Genomic DNA, 20,199 nt, shown 5'->3' with positions numbered 1-20,199 from the left:
AACCCCCCTGGAATTTCAATTCTGTCCAGGAAGTGGGGTCCAGCATGGGACATATACTGCTCAAAAAAATACACTTAAGCAACACAATATAATTCCAAGTAAATCAAACGTCTGTGAAATCAAACTGTCCACTTAGGAAGCAACACTGATTGACAGTCAATTTCATATGTTGTCTGCACATTCAACTTTGTACAGAACAAAATATTCAATGGGAATATTTCATTCATTCAGATCTAGGGTGTGTTCTTTGAGTCTCTCTCTCTCTCTCTCTAATCTATCTATCTCTACCTACCTACCTACCTACCTAATCTATCTATCTATCTATCTATCTATCTATCTATCTATCTATCTATCTATCTATCTATCAATCTATCAATCTATCTATCTATCTATCTATCTATCTAATCTCTCCCTCTCTCTCTAATCTATCTATCTATCTATCTATCTATCTATCTATCTATCATATCTCTCTCTCTCCTATCTGTCTGTCTGTCTGTCTACCTATCATCTATCTTTCATTTCTCTCTCTCTCTCTACCTACCTACCTACCTACCTACCTTATCTATCTATCTATCTATCTATCCTACCTACCTAATCTATCTATCTATCTATCTATCTATCTATCTATCTATCTATCTATCTATCTAATCTCTCCCTCTCTCTCTAATCTATCTATCTATCTATCTATCTATCTATCTATCTATCTATCTATCTAATCTCTCCCTCTCTCTCTAATCTATCTATCTATCTCTCTATCTATCATATATCTCTCTCTCTCCTGTCTGCCTGCCTGCCTGTCTGTCTGTCTGTCTACCTACCTATCATCTATCTTTCATTTCTCTCTTTCTCTCTCTCTCTCTCTCTCTCTCTCTCTCTCTCTCTCTCTCTCTCTCTCTCTCTCTCTCTCTATCTATCTATCTATCTATCTATCTATCGGACTTTTATGCCGCCCTTCTCTGAGAACCTGGGGTGGCTTACAACATATAATAAAATAATAGGAAACATCTTAATCCGGCTAATTAAATTTAAGATCTAAAACCGCCAAACCATAAAAATAATAGTTTCATTTAAACCACTTTCTCTCAACACATTCATTGACTAGGGGGCAAACATCTAATGGCCCCAAGCCTGGTGGCATAAATGAGTCTTTAAACGCTTGCGGAAGGCGAGCAGGGTGGGGGCAGTATGAATCTCTGGGGGGAACCGATTGCAGAGGGACGGCCCGCCCACAGAGAAGACTCTTCTCCTAGGTCCCGCCAAATGACATTGTCTTCATCTTCACTCTGCTTAATTCCGCCCCCCCCCCCTTCATGCTTGGCTTTTAGGAGAACAAGCTGAAGTTTTCCGCCTACCTGGAGAAGGAGTACAAGGTCAAGATCAACCCCAACTCCCTCTTCGACGTGCAGGTGAAGCGGATCCACGAGTACAAGAGGCAGCTGCTCAATTGCCTGCATGTCATCACCCTTTACAACAGTGAGTGACGGCCTCCAGCTATGGTTACAAGGCAGCCAGAGACAGGGAGAATGTTTTGGCAGTGGTGGGATTTGGCATTCTCTGGGTGAAAATCAGATGGTTCCTTCCTTTTTTTTTTTGCCTTCCTTCCTTCTTCCTCCTGTCCCTTCTCTATCTCTCTCTTTCCTCCCCTTTTCTCCTTCCTTCCTTCTTTCCAGCCTCCTGCCTTCCCTTTCTCTCCTCCCTCCCAGTTCTTCCTTTCTCCTCTTTTCTCTTCCTTTCTCCTGCTGTCCCTCCTCCCTTTCTCCTCCCTCCCTCCCTCCCTTTCTTCCTTTCCTCTTCTTCCCCTTCTCCTTCCTCCTGCCCTCTCTTTTCTCTGTCCTCTGTCCTTTCTTCCTTTCTTTTCCCTCCCTCCCTCCCTTCCCTTTCTCTCCTTTCCTACCTTCCTTCCCTCTCCTCCTTTCCTTCATTTCTTCTCTCCTTCCTTCCTTTTCTCTCCATTCCTTCCTTCTTTCCCCCTCTCCTTCCTTCCTTTGCTCTCCCTCCTCTATTTCTCCTTCATCCTTTCTTCCTTTCTCTTGTGTCCTTCCTTCCCTCCCTTCCTTCCATCCACCCATCCATCCACCCACCCATCCATCCAATAACCAAGTACATATTATAAGCTCAGCTCCTTTTCAGTCTTGCAAATTATTTTGTGCCTAACCCATTGTGTCAGCTCAGCTAAGCCTGGTTCATTGATTATTTCATTACTGTTCAGATTTACACCCCACCTGCCCTTGGGGTTTTACTCAGTCCACTTTAAGCCCCCTGCCCCCTTATCTTTTCCCACCACAAAACCATGATGGCGAAGAGACTGACGCAGCTGGCTTTCATGCTTAAGGGAGGGCTCGAACCCAGCCCCACCCTTCCTCACTGCACCAACCTGCTACTTCTCAGTAATGTGAGAATCCTGCCTTAAAAGGATTTGCAGGGAGACACCAGAAACCAAAATGAGAAGCTGGTTTTCATTTCTCATCTGACTGTGGACTGTTCTTCCACCCAGGAATCAAGAGGGAACCTAACAAGCACTTTGTGCCACGGACGGTCATGATTGGCGGCAAGGTGAGAATGGAAAGCAGAGGGCAGGGCTGGGGAAGATGGGAGTTGGGATACTCGAGGAAGAGGGGTGATGAGGGGATAACGAAGCAAATATCTGCTTGGTCTCTTGGCCTCCGTTAGCTTTTGAATGGTAGAACCATAGGGCTTGGCGGGCCCTTGGAGGTCTTCTAGTCCAACCCCCTGCTCAAGCAGGAGGCCCTATAGTACAAGGGTTATCTGGAAAGTAAGGTTACAAGGCAAGTAGCTCTTGCAGGGAATGTTCACAGGGAAAGTTGATATTACCATTGTGTAGCAGGAAGCGAGCAGAAGAGAATGAGCAGTGCCAGTGGTCAGTAGATCACCGATTGGCATTTTAGGGAAGGTTGGAGATGAGCGTCCTCATTCCGTTTCCCTCCAAGTGCAAAGTGCTACTTGAATGCTGAGGGCATGAACGCTTCTGCGATGGGTGCCCAAGATTTGTGCGCTGGTGAGACAACATTTGGAAGGGCAGCCAGGCGGTAGGGAAAGCAAGTAGAATGCTTGGCTGCATAGCTAGAGGTATAACAAGCAGGAAGAGGGAGATTGTGATCCCGCTGTATAGAGCACTGGGGAGACCCCATTTGGAATAATACTGTGTCCAGTTCTGGAGACCTCACCTACAAAAAGATATTGACAAAATTGAACGGGTCCAAAGACGGGCTACAAGAATGGTGGAAGGTCTTAAGCATAAAACGTATCAGGAAAGACTTAATGAACTCAATCTGTATAGTCTGGAGGACAGAAGGAAAAGGGGGGACATGATCGAAACATTTAAATATATTAAAGGGTTAAATAAGGTTCAGGAGGGAAGGGTTTTTAACAGGAAAGTGAACACAAGAACAAGGGGGCACAATCTGAGGTTAGTTGGGGCAAAGATCAGAAGCAACGTGAGAAAATATTATTTGACTGAAAGAGTAGTAGATGCTTGGAACAAACTTCCAGCAGACGTGGTTGGTAAATCCCCAGTAACTGAATTTAAACATGCCTGGGATAAACATATATCCATCCTAAGATAAAATACAGAAAATAGTATAAGGGCAGACTAGATGGACCATGAGGTCTTTTTCTGCCGTCAGTCTTCTATGTTTCTATGGATGTCCAAGATACTTACTGAAGCACAGAAAATTGACAGAGTCAGTGCCGCCCGAGAATTTCTTGACCGTTTCAAGATTGAACTTTTCTCAGCTGTATGGGTGCTGGATTGGGGTCCCCAAAAGGAGGTTAAAGTCTTGCCTTATCCCCGCAGGCGGCTCCTGGCTACCACATGGCCAAAATGATCATCAAGCTTGTTACCTCCATCGGAGACATCGTCAACCACGATCCCATCGTTGGTGACCGTCTGAAGATGATCTTCTTGGAAAACTACCGAGTCTCCCTGGCTGAAAAGGGTATGTCTTACTTGCTGGCCCTGCCTTTGTCTGGGTGTGTGTGTGTCTCCTGGTGTGGATTGTCAGGGAATGCTTCTTTATCCTATACAATGTTAAACCAGTCCTCTGGTTGTTAATTCTCTTTCTGAGAGTTGCTGAGACCGCTTGGAGGTATATCTGTGCACTCGGGGTCACCTGAATAGTGCAAATGGGTGTGGAACTGTTCTGTTCCAGCACCAAGCCCCCCAGGGATCAGACGCAGACCACCGGGTTTAAATAATAAAGGGTTTCCTATGTACAAGGAATTATTTACAGGAAAAGTCTTTTCAAATGAAGCTAAAGTCTCTAAACGGCTTTGCCGGAATGAGCAGAGAGTCTGATCAGCTGGCAAGAGTCCCAGAGAGAGATAAGCACAGCAATAATTACCCAGCTGGAATAATGTCCAGACGCAGAGATGTACAGAAGTAAGCTTGAAGTCCAGAGCTCTTCTGAAAGCCAAGAGTGTGTCGTTTTAAAACACAAGCTGAATTAACTCGAAACTAGATGGCTAGAATCATGGCGTGACTCACTCTTAAATACCTCGAGGGCAGGGCCCATCAGCCAGCAGTGCTCCTCCTTGTTCTGTGCACAACCCTCGGATCGAAACCCCCGACTCAAAAATCCTTTATTTTATGAATAAATCCAACTCTTTATTTATATTCTTTCCCCCTAGGCCTTTACAATTTATGCATGATATGTTTGTTTGTTTGTATGTATGTTTGGTTTTACAATAAGGGTTTTTTAGTTGTTTTAGTATTGGATTTACATGCTGTTTTTTATTACTGTTGTTAGCCGCCCCGAGTCTACGGAGAGGGATGGCATGCAAATCCAATAAACAAAATAAATAAATAAATAAATAAAATATAAGCACACATAACGAAAAGCGGATTTTAAATGGCTAAGAAGAAGGGAGTATTTTTCTCTTTGGAGCTAAATGTCAACAATGTCTGGGAAAGGTGCCAAACTCGCCCAAATTAGCCTTCCTAGATAACACAGTCCATTTATCATTTAAGCATATGAATTTTGCTCACCTGGAAACAAGCATCCAGCAGAGAAATGAGTTTTATTGTGGCAGAAATCATGGTTTTAAAGCCTTGTTCAAACACACACCCCAGTCTCACATCTCTTCCGTTGAACGACGTTGAATCCCCACACCCAATTTCCCAAGATCCTTTGCCTTTATATTCCTGGAAGTGACATCCCACCACAAAGAGGCTAAGTCAATACACAAATACCTTTTACTATGCAACTCCTCTCGCCTTCTGAGCAATCCTCTATAGCGAGGGTCTATCCACTGACTATCCACTCTCATGTCTTCCTCATCCTCTGACTGGGACCACTCCCCCATTGCCATATCAACCCCCTCTTGTGGTTGCTCAGGCTGACTCAGGTCACTTTCTCCTTCACTCTCGCTCTCTGCTTCAGCTGGCAACCCCACTGGCCCACTGTATCCAGAGAGACCTGGCTCATCCTCCTCAGAATCTGACATGAGCTGAGGTGGACAAGGAACACTCACAACCCTCCTGAGTAAACCTCCTACCAAGCCAGTCTTGCCTGCTAACTGCCCTGCGTACTCTAGCATCAAGCACAGGCTCCTCCCCATCTCCTGAGTTACTCATCTCAGGAAGTGCAAAAGCTCTGAGTCCATGGCTAGTTGTGCAGGACGCGAGCGAACCACAACAGGGACCTTCTTGGAACTGCTAAAAGTGTGTGTGTTTCAGTGTATTTAACACGGTCTTTTCAGCAGTTCCAAGAAAGCTCCACACCCATTTGCCATTATTAGGTGACCCTGTGGGCACAGAGCAACTCTGAGCAAGATTACTAATGACCAGAGGACTGCAAGGAATTTAAATCCTTCCATCATTCACAGTTCAGAACTGAACAAGTTTTTGGATGAGAAGCAAAACGGCTTCAAGCAGGAACAAAGTCCAGTTGCCTTTTGAAAGAAACCAACTTTGGGGCATTTTCTAGATGCTCCTTTCTAGCTGGACTCTTTGATCTGATTTACACCTGCTCTCCTCCTTTTCTCGTGCAGCGATCCCTGCAGCTGATCTCTCAGAGCAGATCTCAACAGCCGGCACCGAAGCTTCGGGAACCGGGAACATGAAGTTTATGCTGAACGGGGCCCTGACCATTGGCACCATGGATGGCGCCAATGTGGAGATGGCGGAGGAAGCTGGCGAGCAGAACCTGTTCATTTTTGGCATGCGCGTGGAGGATGTGGACGAGATGGACAAGAAGGGGTATGTGCCAGAGGGGAGCTCAAGGCAGGCACAGGCAAGATCAGGGGGGTCAGACTAGAGGACCTCTAAGGTCAATTCCAGCCTTAGGATTTTAGGAGTCTGACTTACTTGGCGAGTATAAAATGGGCACCTCCGGGGTATTTTATTTTAATTATTCAACATATGGAATCTACAAATGTCATGCAATCCCTGATATATTACCGTAATAAACGTATTATAAAGGATGAAAAGGTATTAAGAGGGCTGATAAGAATTATTTATTGGCCAAGTGTGATTGGACACACAAGGAATTTTGTCTTTGGTGCATATGTACACTGAGAGCATCTGCGCCAAAGACAAATTCCTTGTGTGTCCAATCACACTGGGCCAATAAATAATTTCTATTCCATTCCATTCCATTCTATTCTATTCCTATATTCTATTCTATTCTTTCCTATATTCTATTCTACTCTTTCCTATATTCTGTTCTGTTCTATTCTATTATATTGTATTCTTCTATTCTATTCTATTCTATTCCTATATTATATTCTGTTCTTTCCTATATTATATTCTGTTCTCTTCTGTTCTATTCTCTTCTGTTCCTATATTCTATTCTATTCTTTCTTATATTCTATTCTTTCTTATATTCTATTCTATTCTAGTCTATTCTTTCCTCTATTCTATTCTGTTCTGTTCTGTTCCTATATTCTATTCTATTCTTTCCTATATTCTATTCTATTCTATTCTAATCCATTCCATTCCTATATTTATTCTTTCCTATATTTTATTCTATTCTGTTCTATTCTACTTTACTCTACTCTATTCTGACATGGACATAGTGCACATTGTGGAATGTTCAGCCTATATGCAGGAACTCCTTGACTTACGACCGCAATTAGGACCAGAACTCCCGGTGCCAAGCAAGGGTGTTATGAAACGAGTCGCGCCCAATTTTACAACTTGTTTTGCCGTGGATGTTGAGTGAATCACTGCATCTGTTAAGCAGTTGTTCAGTGCATCTGGCTTCCCCCCGTTAACTTTGCTCGCTGGACGATGCACGGCTGGCTGGGGAATTCTGGGAGTTGAAGTCTGCAAGTCTTGAAGTGGCAAAGATTGGAGATTCCCCCTGCCCAGCACATTAGCAAAGGCTGAATGCCGTTTATTCAACATTCACTTGCATTGGATTCCTCCGAAGCGGAATCAGTTGCAAAAACATGCAGCGCTTGGTCATCATAAACATCAAAAGTTACAACCGAATCCTGGTTTGCCAGCAAAAGGGATGGATTGCAGCTCCCATCATTCCTAGCGGCCAAGCCTGCAAAACGATGGTGGGCGCGCTGCCATCCCAAACGTTGAGAAGCATTAGGGGGGAATCAGATTGGGATTTTTTTTTTTGTGCAAAAAAGATGTTGAGACTCTAGAAAAAGTGCAGAGAAGAGCAACAAAGATGATTAGGGGACTGGAGGCTAAAACATATGAAAAAAGGTTGCAAGAACTGGCCATGGCTAGTTTAATGAAAAGAAGGACCAGGGGGGACATGATAGCAGTGTTCAAATATCTCAGGGTTTGCCCCAAAGAAGAAGGAGTCAGCCTATTCTCCAAAGCACCTGAGGATAGGACAAGAAGCAATGGGTGGAAACTAAACAAGGAGAGAAGCAACTTAGAACTAAGGAAAAATTTCCTGACACTCAGAACAGTTGATCAGTGGAACAGCTTGCCTCCAGAAGTTGTGAATGCCCCAACACTGGAAGTTTTTAAGCAGATGTTGGGTAACCATCTGTGTGAATTAGTGTAGGGTTTCCTGCCTAAGCAGGGGGTTGGACTAGAAGACCTCCAAGTTCCCTTCTAACTCTGTTATTTCCCCCCAAAAGAGTTGGTAAGATAAATCTGTTTTTTCCCCTCTCCAATTTAATTGAGTGTAGGACAGAAGACTTCAAACTTGGCAACTTTAAAGGCTTGTGGACTTGAACTCCCAGAATTCTCCAGCCAGCATAGAATTCTGGGAGTTGAAGTACACAAGTCTTAAAAGTTGCCAAATTTGGGGGACCCTAGAATTAGACCTTTATGGCATCGGACCAGAATATCTCCGAGTCCACCTTCTGCCGCACGAATTCCAGTGACCGGTTAGGTACCACAGAGTTGGCCTTCTCCGGGTCCCGTCGATGAAACAGGGGAAATTGATTCCCCTGGACCATTTCGTTTTTGTATGGCTTGTATAAGATGTATGATTGCTTTTTATATTAAGGGTTTTAAATTGTTTTAAATATTGGATTTGTATTGTTTTTATTGTTGTGAGCCGCCCCGAGTCTTCGGAGAGGGGCGGCATACAAATCTAATAAATAATAATAATAATAATAATAATAATAATAATAATAATAATAATAATAATAATAGACAGACATCTCTTAAGACTGTCTGGCTGTTTGGTTTTACACCTGGAATAACAAATTTTAAACACGGTTTAACACAAAAAAGCAAAGCTGATCCTGATTCACAAGAGCCTTATCTATGTCTTGTGTGAACACTAATGTTCGTTAAAAGGAAACACACAAATTGTTTGAAAGGAAACAGAAAATGACAACTTGAACCCAGGAGATTAAACATGTCCTCGACATACGACCACAATTGAGCCCAAAAGTCCCGCTGCTAATTAAGACAGCTGTTAAGTGAGTTTTACCCCCAATTTTAGAACCTTTCCAGCCAGCCTAGAATTCTGGGAGTTCAAGTCCACAAGTCTTAAAGTTGCCAAGTTTGGGGACCCCTTAGTGTAGGACAACCATTTTGGACTAAACAAACCCTGTTTCTGCCCACAGCTATTGCGCCAAGGATTATTATGATCACATCCCAGAACTGAAGCAAGCCATGGACCAGCTGAACAGCGGATTCTTCTCACCCAAGCAGCCAGATCTCTTTAAGGACATCGTCAACATGCTTATGTACCACGACCGGTGAGAGCGAAACCTGTGCATGTTCCTTTTCCCTTATGACGTTAAAGTTGTGTTTTGATATATTTGTTATTGCTTTTAAAATAAGAAGAGGTTGGGCAGCCATTTGGTATACAGTCTCCTGTCTGGGCAAGGAGTTAGATTAGAAGATTTCCAATATAAATCCAATTAATAAATAATAAATAAAATCTCACTCCAAGATCCCTTCCAACTCTGTTATTCTGTCAGTAACAGGAGGGGAAACACACACCCCCACCCAAGGAACAGAACACAACGATCCATGCATCATTAAAAACTACAAGTGCTTAATATTTTTTTTAAGTACAAGTTAAAATATGGTACAAAAGTTACAACAAAAAATGGCTGCCATTCTATATAGAAGTATCCAATTCATATATTATGAATTCATATTATATAATGATGTAATAAATGTTTTTATATTTTGTAAATGAACATTCATTTACTAAATATATATTATTGTTATATTTACATTTTGTAAATAAATATTAAATATACAGATTTATGTTTGCATGATAGTTATATAAGTGTTTTTAAACTTTGTAAATAAACATTTGTTTACAAAATATATATTATTGTTATATTTACATTTTGTAAATAAATATTAAATATACAGATTTATGTTTGCATGATAGTTATATAAGTGTGTTTTTATCTTTTGTAAATAAACATTTATTTACAATATATATATGTTATATTTATATTTTTTAAAATATTAAATATTAAATAGATTTATGTTTGCATGATAAAGTGTATTTAGAATACACACGCACACATATACATTACATAAATATGCTTTTTAAAAACCTACTGTGTTTCATATAAATGCTTCCCATATTTTATTATGCTTATCCATACAATCTCTACATCTTACTTATAAATAGCTAGTATAATCAGGTCTTTATCCATTGAATATTATTATTTATTTATTTATTTATTTATTGGACTTTTATGCCCCTCTTCGAGGATATATGGTCATATATTTGGATATACAGTGGTACCTCTACCTAAGAACACCTCTACTTAAGAACTTTTCTAGATAAGAACCGGGTGTTCAAGATTTTTTTGCCTCTTCTTAAGAACCATTTTCTACTTAAGAACCCGAGCCCGGAAAAATTTCCCAGGAAATTTGAGAGTGGGACGAAGGCCTAGCCAGTTTCCTGCCATTCCCTCTTTAATCCTGGCCATCTCAGGCTTTTCTGGACTGCCAGAGGAGCCTTTCGGTGGCGCTTAAGGAGGCTTTGGCAGTCCAGAGCAAACAAAGCATTTTCCTTTATTTGGCGCTTGGGGAGGGAATAAACCTCTGCCAGCGCCCAGAGAAAAGAAACGCTCCCTTCGCTCTGGGCAGCGACTGTCCTCCTCCTCTTCTTCTTCCTCCTCCTCCCACCCAAATTCTGAGCTTTTATTTCTTTCCTAATAGGTTTGCATGCATTATTACATTTTTCCTAAGGGAAAAATTGCTTCTACTAACAAACTTTTCTACTTAAGAACCTGGTCATGGAACGAATTAAGTTCTTAAGTAGAGGTATCACTGTATATGGCCGAGGATATATGGCCATATATTTATCGTTCCCCAACTTGGCAGCTTCGAGATGGATGGACTTCAATTCCCAGAATCCCCCAGCTATTTTGCCTTCTGGAAGTTGAAGTCCACAATTGCTGGATGAGACATTCTGGGAGTTTAGTCCCCCAAATCAATATCTGTTTGGGGGTACAATATTTCACTCAGCCTCTGACTTCTCTCCTTGGGCTGGGTGTCCAGCAGGGGGCACCTTAAAGTGAGGTTTTAAAATCCTAACTTTTCAAATTATGATAATTTCTTTCTTTCTTTCACTTTCTTAAAATTTGCTGGGATTCAAAGGGGCTTTTTCCATATTCATCCACGCAGGAGACAAAACAACAGGCTGAAATTTTTCAAATGCACACCAAAAGTTAGAAACAAAAGCAACAAAATTGACAGTGTTTAAATATATTTAAATACAGTACTGTATATTAAAGGGTTAAATAAGGTCCAGGAGGGAAGTGTTTTTAATAGGAAACTGAACACAAGAACAAGGGGACACAATCTGAAGTTAGTTGGGGGAAAGATCAAAAGCAACATGAGAAAATATTATTTTACTGAAAGAGTAGTAGATCCTTGGAACAAACTTCCAGCAGACGTGGTAGATAAATCCACAGGAACTGAATTTAAACATGCCTGGGATAAACATAGATCCATCCTAAGATAAAATACAGAAAATAGTATAAGGGCAGACTAGATGGACCATGAGGTCTTTTTCTGCCGTCAGACTTCTATGTTTCTATGTGTTTCAAATTCTCACCCTTAGTGTTTTTCAACTCCCAGAATTATTGCCGGCTGGGGAATTCTGGGAGTTGAAGTCCACTTAAAGTTCCTAAGGGTGAGAAACTCTGAGCCAGAAGCTAGACAGCCTCCAGTCATGGGGGTTTTAATCCAAAGGGTTGGATTGGATGACCTCAAGGGTCTTGCTCCTGCCCTTAGCATCTTAATGAGAAAACTGGGCTTTCCCGTAATCACCCTTTTTCTTGGTGCAGGTTTAAAGTTTTCGCCGACTACGAAGCTTACATGAAATGTCAAGAAAAAGTCAGCGCCCTTTATAAGGTGAGTTTCCTCTGGAGAGGGCTGTATCTTTGCCAAATTGCAAGGTTAGTGCCAATTTGAATCAAAGGACGATAGAATCAGAAAGACCGCTGAGTAGTACTAGCTGCTATCTATGCTAAGGCTGCTAGAGAGAAGCGTAATTTTGCATTAATTGAAATTAAAAGTTTGCATCCACCACAATAATGAAGAGTGCAGAGAAGAGCAACAACGATGATGAGGGGGCTGGAGGCTAAAACATTTTGTTAAGAACTGTTGCAGGAATTGGGGATGCCTGGTCTAACAAAGAGAAGGACTCGGGGTACGGATGCTAAAATACAAGAATCAAGCATCTTCTCCCCAGCACCTTCCTCTGTTTTTCAGTCTTTTATCCATCATCTTAACGTTTTCTTTCAAACCGTGAGACCCATTTCTAAAGAGACCGCAAGTGCAAATCTGTAATAAATGCATGGGATAAAGGGCCATATTTTTTTAGTAAATTGGATTGTGTTCTCGTCAATGATGATTTTTTAAATGGTTTCATTTATTTTTATTTATTATTTATTTATTTATTATTTAGATTTGTATGCCGCCCCTCTACGCAGACTCGGGGCGGCTCACAGCATAACACAACAATGTATAACAAATCCAAATATAATTTAAAATATTTAAAAGAACCCCATTTTTGCTAACAAACACACACTCAAACATACCATACATAAAATGTACATGCCCGGGGGAAGTGTTTCAGTTCCCCCATGCCTGACGACAAAGGTGGGTTTTAAGGAGTTTAGGGAAGGCAGGGAGAGTAGGGGCAGTTCTAATCTCTGGGGGGAGTTGGTTCAAGACCTCGGGGCTGCCACAGAGAAGGCTCTTCCCCTGGGCCCCGCCAACCGACATTGTTTAGTTGACGGGACCCGGAGAAGGCCAACTCTGTGGGACCTAATCGGTCGCTGGGATTCGTGTGGCAGAAGGCGGTCTCGGAGATATTGTGGTCCAGTGCCATGAAGGGCTTTAAAGGTCATAACCAACACTTTGAATTGTGACCGGAAATTGATCGGCAGCCAATGCAGACTGCGGAGTGATGGTGAAACATGGGCATACCTAGGTAAGCCCATGACTGCTCTCGCAGCTGCATTCTGCACGATCTGAAGTTTCCGAACACTTTTCAAAGGTAGCCCCATGTAGAGAGCATTACAGTAGTCGAACCTCGAGGTGATGAGGGCATGAGTGACTGTGAGCAATGAGTCCCGGTCCAGATAGGGCCGCAACTGGTGCACCAGGCGAACCTGGGCAAACGCCCCCCTCGCCACAGCTGAAAGATGGTTCTCTAATGTGAGCTGTGGATCGAGGAGGACGCCCAGGCATGGGGAAATTAATATACCCCTTAGCTATTATAATTTATGTATGGTTTGTTTCAGCTGTATGATTATTTTTATAAGGTTTTTTTTAATTGTTTTTGTATATTGTGTATTGTCCTGTTGTGAGGCACTCCAAATCCTCGGAGAGGGGCGGCATACAAATCTAATATATAATAATAATAATAATAATAATTATTATTATTATTATTATTATTATTATTATTATTATTATTATTAATAAGTTGTGATGGTACTTATACTGGCTACAATGAAAAATGGAAGATTTCCTTTCCTTCTCTTTCCTCCTTCCTTTCCCTTCCCTTCTTTCCTTTCCTTCTCTTTCCTCCTTTCCTTCTCTTTCCTCCTTTCCTTCTCTTTCCTCCTTCCCTTCTCTTCTTCCCTTCCCTTTCCTTCTCTTTCCTCCTTCCCTTCTTCCCTTTCCTTTCCTTCTCTTTCCTCCTTTCCTTCCCTTCTTCCCTTTCCTTCTCTTTCCTCCTTCCCTTCTTCCCTTTCCTTTCCTTCTCTTTCCTCCTTCCCTTCTCTTTCCTCCTTTCCTTTCCTTTCCCCTTTCCTTTCTTTTTCTCTTCTTTCTCTTCTCCCTTTTCTCATCTTCCTTCTTTCTTTCCTTCCCTCCCTATTTTTTCCTTTCTTTCTCTTTTTTCCTCTCTTTCTCGCTCTCTCTTCCTTTGTTCTCCTTCATTCTCTCAGCTTCCTTCCTTCCTTGTTTTTTTCTTTCTTTCCCTTTCTCCCTCTCTCTTAGTTTGTGTTAGTGTTTATACACTGCTCAGAAAGATAAAGGGAACACTCAAAGAACCCATCCTAGATCTGAATGAATGAAATATTCTCATTGAATACTTTGTTCTGTACTACAAAGTTGAAAGTGCACAACGGCAGGTGAAATTGATTGTCAATCCGCGTTGCTTCCTAAGTGGACAGTTTGATTTCACAGAAGTTTGATTTACTTGGAGTTATTATTATTATTATTATTATTATTATTATTATTATTATTATTATTATTATTATTTATTGGATTTGTATGCCACCCCTCTCCGCAGACTCGGGGCGGCTAACAACAGCAGTAAAACAGTACAACAAAGTCCAATACTAAAAAAGCAGTTAAAAACCCATTATATAAAGACCAATCATACATACAAACATACCATACATAAAATTGTGAAGGCCTAGGGGGAAAGTGTATCTTAGTTCCCCCCTGCCTGGCAGCAGAGGTGGGTTTTAAGCAGCTTGCGAAAGGCAAGGAGGGTGGGGGCAATTCTAATCTCTGTGGGGAGTTGGTTCCAGAGGGTCGGGGCCGCCGCAGAGAAGGCTCTTCCTGGGTCTCACCAAGCAACATTGTTTGGTTGAGGGGACCCGGAGAAGACCCACTCTGTGGGACCTAACTGGTCGCTGGGATTTGTGCGGCAGAAGGCGGTCCCTGAGATATTCTGGCCCGGTGCCATGAAGGACTTCATAGGTCATAACCAACACTTTGAATATTATATATTATATTGTGTGGTTTCAGTGTTCCCTTTATTTTTTTTGAGCAGTATATAAAACTTCCACTAAAAATGTATTTTTTATTTTATTTTTTAAAAAAAGAGGAAAGCCACGATTTTTCCTTCCTTCCTTCTCTCAATTCCTCTCTCGCTGACCTTCCGCAGAACCCCAAGGAATGGACGAAGAAGGTGATCCGGAACATTGGGACTTCCGGGAAATTCTCGAGTGACCGCACCATCTCCCAATACGCCCGCGAGATCTGGGGAGTCGAGCCCACCCGCCAGAAGATCCCTGCCCCCGATGAGCCTCGGGAATGAGCACCCACCGGTGATCCAGCCCTGTGACCCCTCCCCAGCAACTGGGGAGGGGGGAGACTTGGCTGCAATACAATTCTCCATCCCTTGGCCAAGCTCCCAACATGTCACCGAGGGGGGGTGTGGTAGAAAGGATCCCTCACCTTCCTAGCTGCCCCCCCCCCTTGGTATGTTGGGTTTTTTTTAAAATTCACCATCACCTTTTCCTTCGTATTTCTCCCATGTTCCCTTCCCTTCTTAGTGTGAGGGGGGAAAAAAGCTTATTTTTGCAGCTTTGAAGGAGGAAGGATCTGCAAAAGAGCTGGGCACAGCAGGGGAAGGTGTGTTGGTTGTTCAGCTCGGCAAAAAAAAAACAAAAAAACCACAACCACACAATCCTTCCGGTCTTTGTGAAATGAGGAAAGGGTTTTGCAAACCGGAAGATAGAAGGCAAAAGGAAAATTTTAAAAAAATTAAAGGTTTTAAAAACATTCCTGACTGCTGGAATTTCTTTCTTTCTCCTGCAAGTTTTTTTTTTTAAAAGGAACACACATTAGTTTAATTTTTGAAGGTGTCCTCTTAGCCCCTGAAAACCAAGGGCAGCTTTGGGGAGCAATGGGGCGGGATGACAGTTTAAAACTAAAAACTAAATAAAGATCTGTTTTGAGTTGCATCCAATTCCTCGCCCGTCAAGCAGATTGCAAAAGTTTAAAGCCATCTTTAGCTGCGGTTCTGTTGCACCCACAGATAACTAGGGCCTGCGACGTGGACAGGAACTTTTAGAGGTTGCAAATAAGAATAACAAATAACAAATTTTTACATTTGTATTGTTTTATTTAGATTGGCTTTTTTTATGTTAGGATTTTTAAATGTTATTTTATTTTATTCTGTATACCGCCCTGAGTTCACTGGAGAAGTGCGGCTTATAATTTAAATTTGAATTTAAATTTGAATTTATATTTGAATTTAAATTCAAATTCAAATATAAATTCAAATTCAAATTTAAATTATAAGCTGCACTTCTCCAGTGGACTCAGGGAGGTATAAATTCAAATTCAAATTCAAATTTAAAGTCAAATTCAAATTCAAATATAAATTTAAATTTATTTAATTTGACTTCTATGCCACCTTATCCCGTAGGACTCAGGACGGCTTACAGCAATATAATACACAATAAAATACAACAATAAAAGATGTCGATATTAATACTAAAACATTAAAATAATAAAAACAATAAAATCCCCCCACAGCAGTCCAATCAACCAAACATACATACCTATCCAAATCAACACTATTCGGACGTGATAGAGGGTAGTAATCACAGCCCTCAGGGATAAGTAAATAAGTGAAAGAATGAATGAATGAATGGAATGAATGAATGAATGAATGAATGAATGAGCAGAAAGGGACCTTGGAGGTCTTCTAGTCTAACCCTTTGTTCAAGCCGGAGACTCTACGTCATTCTAAACAATTGTATGTCCATAAAAGTCTCCAGTGATGGATCAGCCACAACCTCTGGAGGCCAGCTGTTCCATTGGTTAATTGTCCTCACTGTTAGAAAATGTCTCCTTAGTTCTAGGTTGCTTCTCTCCTTGGTTAGTTCCTGAATTACTAGTTAATTCTTGTCCTGATTTTTGGTGCTTTGGAGCAGTGTTTCCCAACCTTGGCAACTTGAAGATATCTGGACTTCAATTCCCAGAATTCCCCAGCCAGGAATTCTGGGAGTTGAAGTCCAAATATTTTCAAGTTGCCAAGGTTGGGAAACACTGCTTTGGAGAATAAGGTTCCTCTCCTCTGCTTTATAGGAGCCCCCCTCTCAAATATTGGAACACTGCTAAAAATTGAACGGGTCCAAAGACGGGCTACAAGAATGGTGGAAGGTCTTAAGCATAAAACATATCAGGAAAGACTTCATGGACTCAATCTGTATAGTCTGGAGGACAGAAGGAAAAGGGGGGACATGATCGAAACATTTAAATATGTTAAAGGGTTTTTTGTTTTGTTTTTAAATAAAGTTTTACTGATTTTTAATTTTTTTTTACATAAAACAAACATATAACAGTGCACAGTGCATGTGCCCATCACCTAACAATAACACACACCCCATCACCCCCGGGTTAAATAAGGTTCAGGAGGGAAGTGTTTTTAATAGGGAAGTGAACACAAGAACAAGGGGGCACAATCTGAAGTTAGTTGGGGGAAAGATCAAAAGCAACATGAGAAAATATTATTTGACTGAAAGAGTAGTAGATCCTTGGAACAAACTTCCAGCAGACGTGATTGGTAAATCCACAATAACTGAATTCAAACCTGCCTGGGATAAACATAGATCCATCCTAAGATAAAATACAAAAATAGTATAAGGACAGACTAGATGGACCATGAGGTCTTTTTCTGCCATCAGTCTTCTATGTTTCTATGATTAAATAATTAAATAATGAGCCAAGGTGGCGCAGTTGGTAGAGTGCAGTACTGCAGGCCACTGAAGCTGACTGCTAGATCTGCAAGTCAGCGGTTCAAATCTCATCACCGGCTCAAGGTTGACTCACCCCTCCGTCCTTCCGAGGTGGGTAAAATGAGGACCCGGATTGTGGGGGCAATAGGCTGGCTCTATTGAAAAAAATGTGCTATTGCTGCAACGGTCGTAAGTGTGAAAAACGGTCAAGGCCACTTTTTTCAATGCTGTCGTAAGTTCGAACAGTCACTAAATGAACTGTCGCAGGGTGAGGACTGCCTGTAATTCAACAAGAGATTTCAGTTTTGTTCCGTGAGGCCGGAGATGTCGCCACAGTCGACATCAACAACAAAAAATCTTTAGGGAACATGCTAAAAATGGATTTTTTTTTTCTTCCCCCGCGGAGCCTCATTTGCCCATTAGGCTGAGTTCCTGTTGCTTTTCAAATTGGTATTTCAATTAGGGTTGAAAACGTTTCTCTAAATTCTCCTTTGGAAATAACAGTGAGCTCAAAGAGGCCCCGGTGCTAAAACCACACGGAGGAGAAGACAGACTTAAAAGAAAAAGGGGAAGAAAAAACCCTCGTTGGTTTTCCTGATGCATCGCTCCAAATTTTCCTCCTGTAATTGATCCCCCCCAAAAAAGCAGTTTAAGTCTTTCTTCACTTGTCCTAGGTGGCATTTTGCTAATATATAATATATAGTGTTGCAGAACACAAGAAAGCATTAAAGAAAAAAGAAAAAACCTCCTCCCTTTCCCAACACTTCCAAACTACAGGACATGAAATTGATTTTGACAGTACTAAATTAATTTCCAAAACAGAACACTACAGCAAAAGAATAATAATGGAAGCCATTGAGATAGAAAAACATCCCCAAAATATGAACAAGCGGGATGATACCTCCCGCCTACCAGACATCTGGAAACCAGCCCTCAAACGTAACCCAGCCATAAAAACAGAAACTAGACTCAGAACACACATTGCAAAACAATCAAGTAGCCTGCAAGCTCCAACTACCCAGGATATCACGCCTAATCAACAACCATTAACTAATCAGCATACTTCAGCTACATCAACGATCCCAGATGTTACCCCACTGACTCACCAGGAAGTTTCTACACAGCAGGCAATTGCTGAGCCACCAAACCACACCCAGCCACCAGTATTAATAGAAGGAAGGCAGCTTAGGTCTCGCAGTGTTCGCCTTAGAACAAGGACAGAAACACCAGCCTGAAGAGGATGAGTGGGACCTCATCGAAACGTCGCCAGAAATTTCCAAATCCTACACGGGAAGAAACCCGAATATACCAAGACTGTCATATATATATATGACGGTCATATATATATATGTGACACATACAGATAGAATTGTCGGCTATCAATAAAATTAACTGCCTTGGAAATGGCCCTGGGTTGGGCCAAGAGGCAAAAAAGGAGCTGTGATGTTCCTTCAATATACCAGGGTGATTCGACACAAAATGTAACCCTTCCCTGGTACAGAGCTGAAGGGATTGGATACTGTAGCCTAGAGGATAATTCTCTGCCTTACAAGGCAAAGGTTGCAGGTTCAAGTCCCAGTGGGTATGGCTAGCTGATGAGGCCAAAATAAGGCCGAAATAGATCTATCCTAGTCTCCCTTAATTTTCAAAATTCAGCTTAAACATGTGACATATTTATATATATATATATATATGACGGTCTTGGTATATATATATATATATAATTTTTTATTTAAAACAAAACACATAAAAACACACAAACATAAAAGAAAAGAACCGTTGTACATACCTGAACGGTCTTCTCAGTGCTCTGGAAGGAGAGTCCATCATGGGTTGTTAACCAATCCTATTGGTAGAGACTGAGTTAATTTAAATAATTAATTAACTGGCACCGCCCCCTTAGCAGCCCCCATGAGCCAGTTTTAAAAACGAAGACAATGTAAAAATCAGAAAACTTTATTAACTTCATAACAATGTATAAACTTTAACCGTCCCAACACTCCGGCGACCTGGCCAAACACCATGCCGGGTGGGTATGGACTCTCCTTCCAGAGCACTGAGAAGACCGTTCAGGTGTGTACAACGGTTCTTCTCCATTGACTCTGGAAGGAGAGTCCATCATGGGATATACCAAAGATCAATCCCCCTGGGAGGGAAAAGGCTGGGCCGAGGTCGTTGGAGTGACACACACTCGCTGCAAGACACGTCTGCCAAATGAAGCCTCTGCCGAAGCCAATGAGTCCAGTTTATAATGGCGTATAAAAGTAGACGATGAGGCTCAAGTAGCGGCACGACAGATATCCTCTAAAGAAGCTTGCGTTGACCAAGCCGCCGAAGTAGCCGCACCTCTGGTGGAATGGGCCACAACCCCGGCGGGAGGAGATTGAGATCTCGATGTATAAGCCTCCGCAATGCAATCTTTAATCCAGCGACTAAGGGATTGCGAAGAAACTCCAAGACCCATCGTGGCCTGAGCAAACGAAATAAAGAGTCTTTCAGTCTTTCGAAATGAAGCAGTCCTCCTGATATAGAACTTCAAAGCCCTTCGTACATCAATCTTGTGCCAATGAAGTTCAGAAGGATGCTGACCATGTGTGCAGAAGTCCGGTAAAACCAGTTTTTGCCTTCTGTGAAAATCTGAATTCACCTTCGGTATAAACGAAGGGTCTAACCGCAGCACCACTCTGTCCGGATGGAACACACATAAGTCCGGCCTGACGGACAGCGCTGACAACTCAGAAACCCTACGGGCAGATGTAATCGCCACCAAAAACAATGTCTTTATTGATAAGAGTCTATATGAAATTGACCTCATGGGCTCAAAAGGAGGTCCCGTGAGAG

The 20,199-nt window shown here is 41.8% G+C and overlaps 1 protein-coding gene across 1 annotated transcript in view; it reads left to right on the top strand.

The window, feature by feature from the left end:
* PYGM (glycogen phosphorylase, muscle associated) overlaps positions 1-15,394 on the top strand; it is a 49,181-nt gene extending 33,787 nt beyond the window's left edge. Inside the window, exons 13-19 of the mRNA XM_070766492.1 lie at positions 1,326-1,473; positions 2,495-2,553; positions 3,815-3,956; positions 6,010-6,217; positions 9,010-9,144; positions 11,713-11,779; positions 14,775-15,394. Coding sequence (XP_070622593.1) covers positions 1,326-1,473; positions 2,495-2,553; positions 3,815-3,956; positions 6,010-6,217; positions 9,010-9,144; positions 11,713-11,779; positions 14,775-14,927 — 912 coding nt within the window. The 3' untranslated portion in view covers positions 14,928-15,394. The remainder of the gene's footprint in view (positions 1-1,325; positions 1,474-2,494; positions 2,554-3,814; positions 3,957-6,009; positions 6,218-9,009; positions 9,145-11,712; positions 11,780-14,774) is intronic.
* Positions 15,395-20,199: the final 4,805 nt, after the last annotated feature.

Source organism: Erythrolamprus reginae, chromosome 13 (assembly GCF_031021105.1).
Source record: "Erythrolamprus reginae isolate rEryReg1 chromosome 13, rEryReg1.hap1, whole genome shotgun sequence".
Lineage (NCBI taxonomy): Eukaryota > Metazoa > Chordata > Lepidosauria > Squamata > Dipsadidae > Erythrolamprus > Erythrolamprus reginae.
This window is presented reverse-complemented; position numbering and strand designations above follow the sequence as displayed.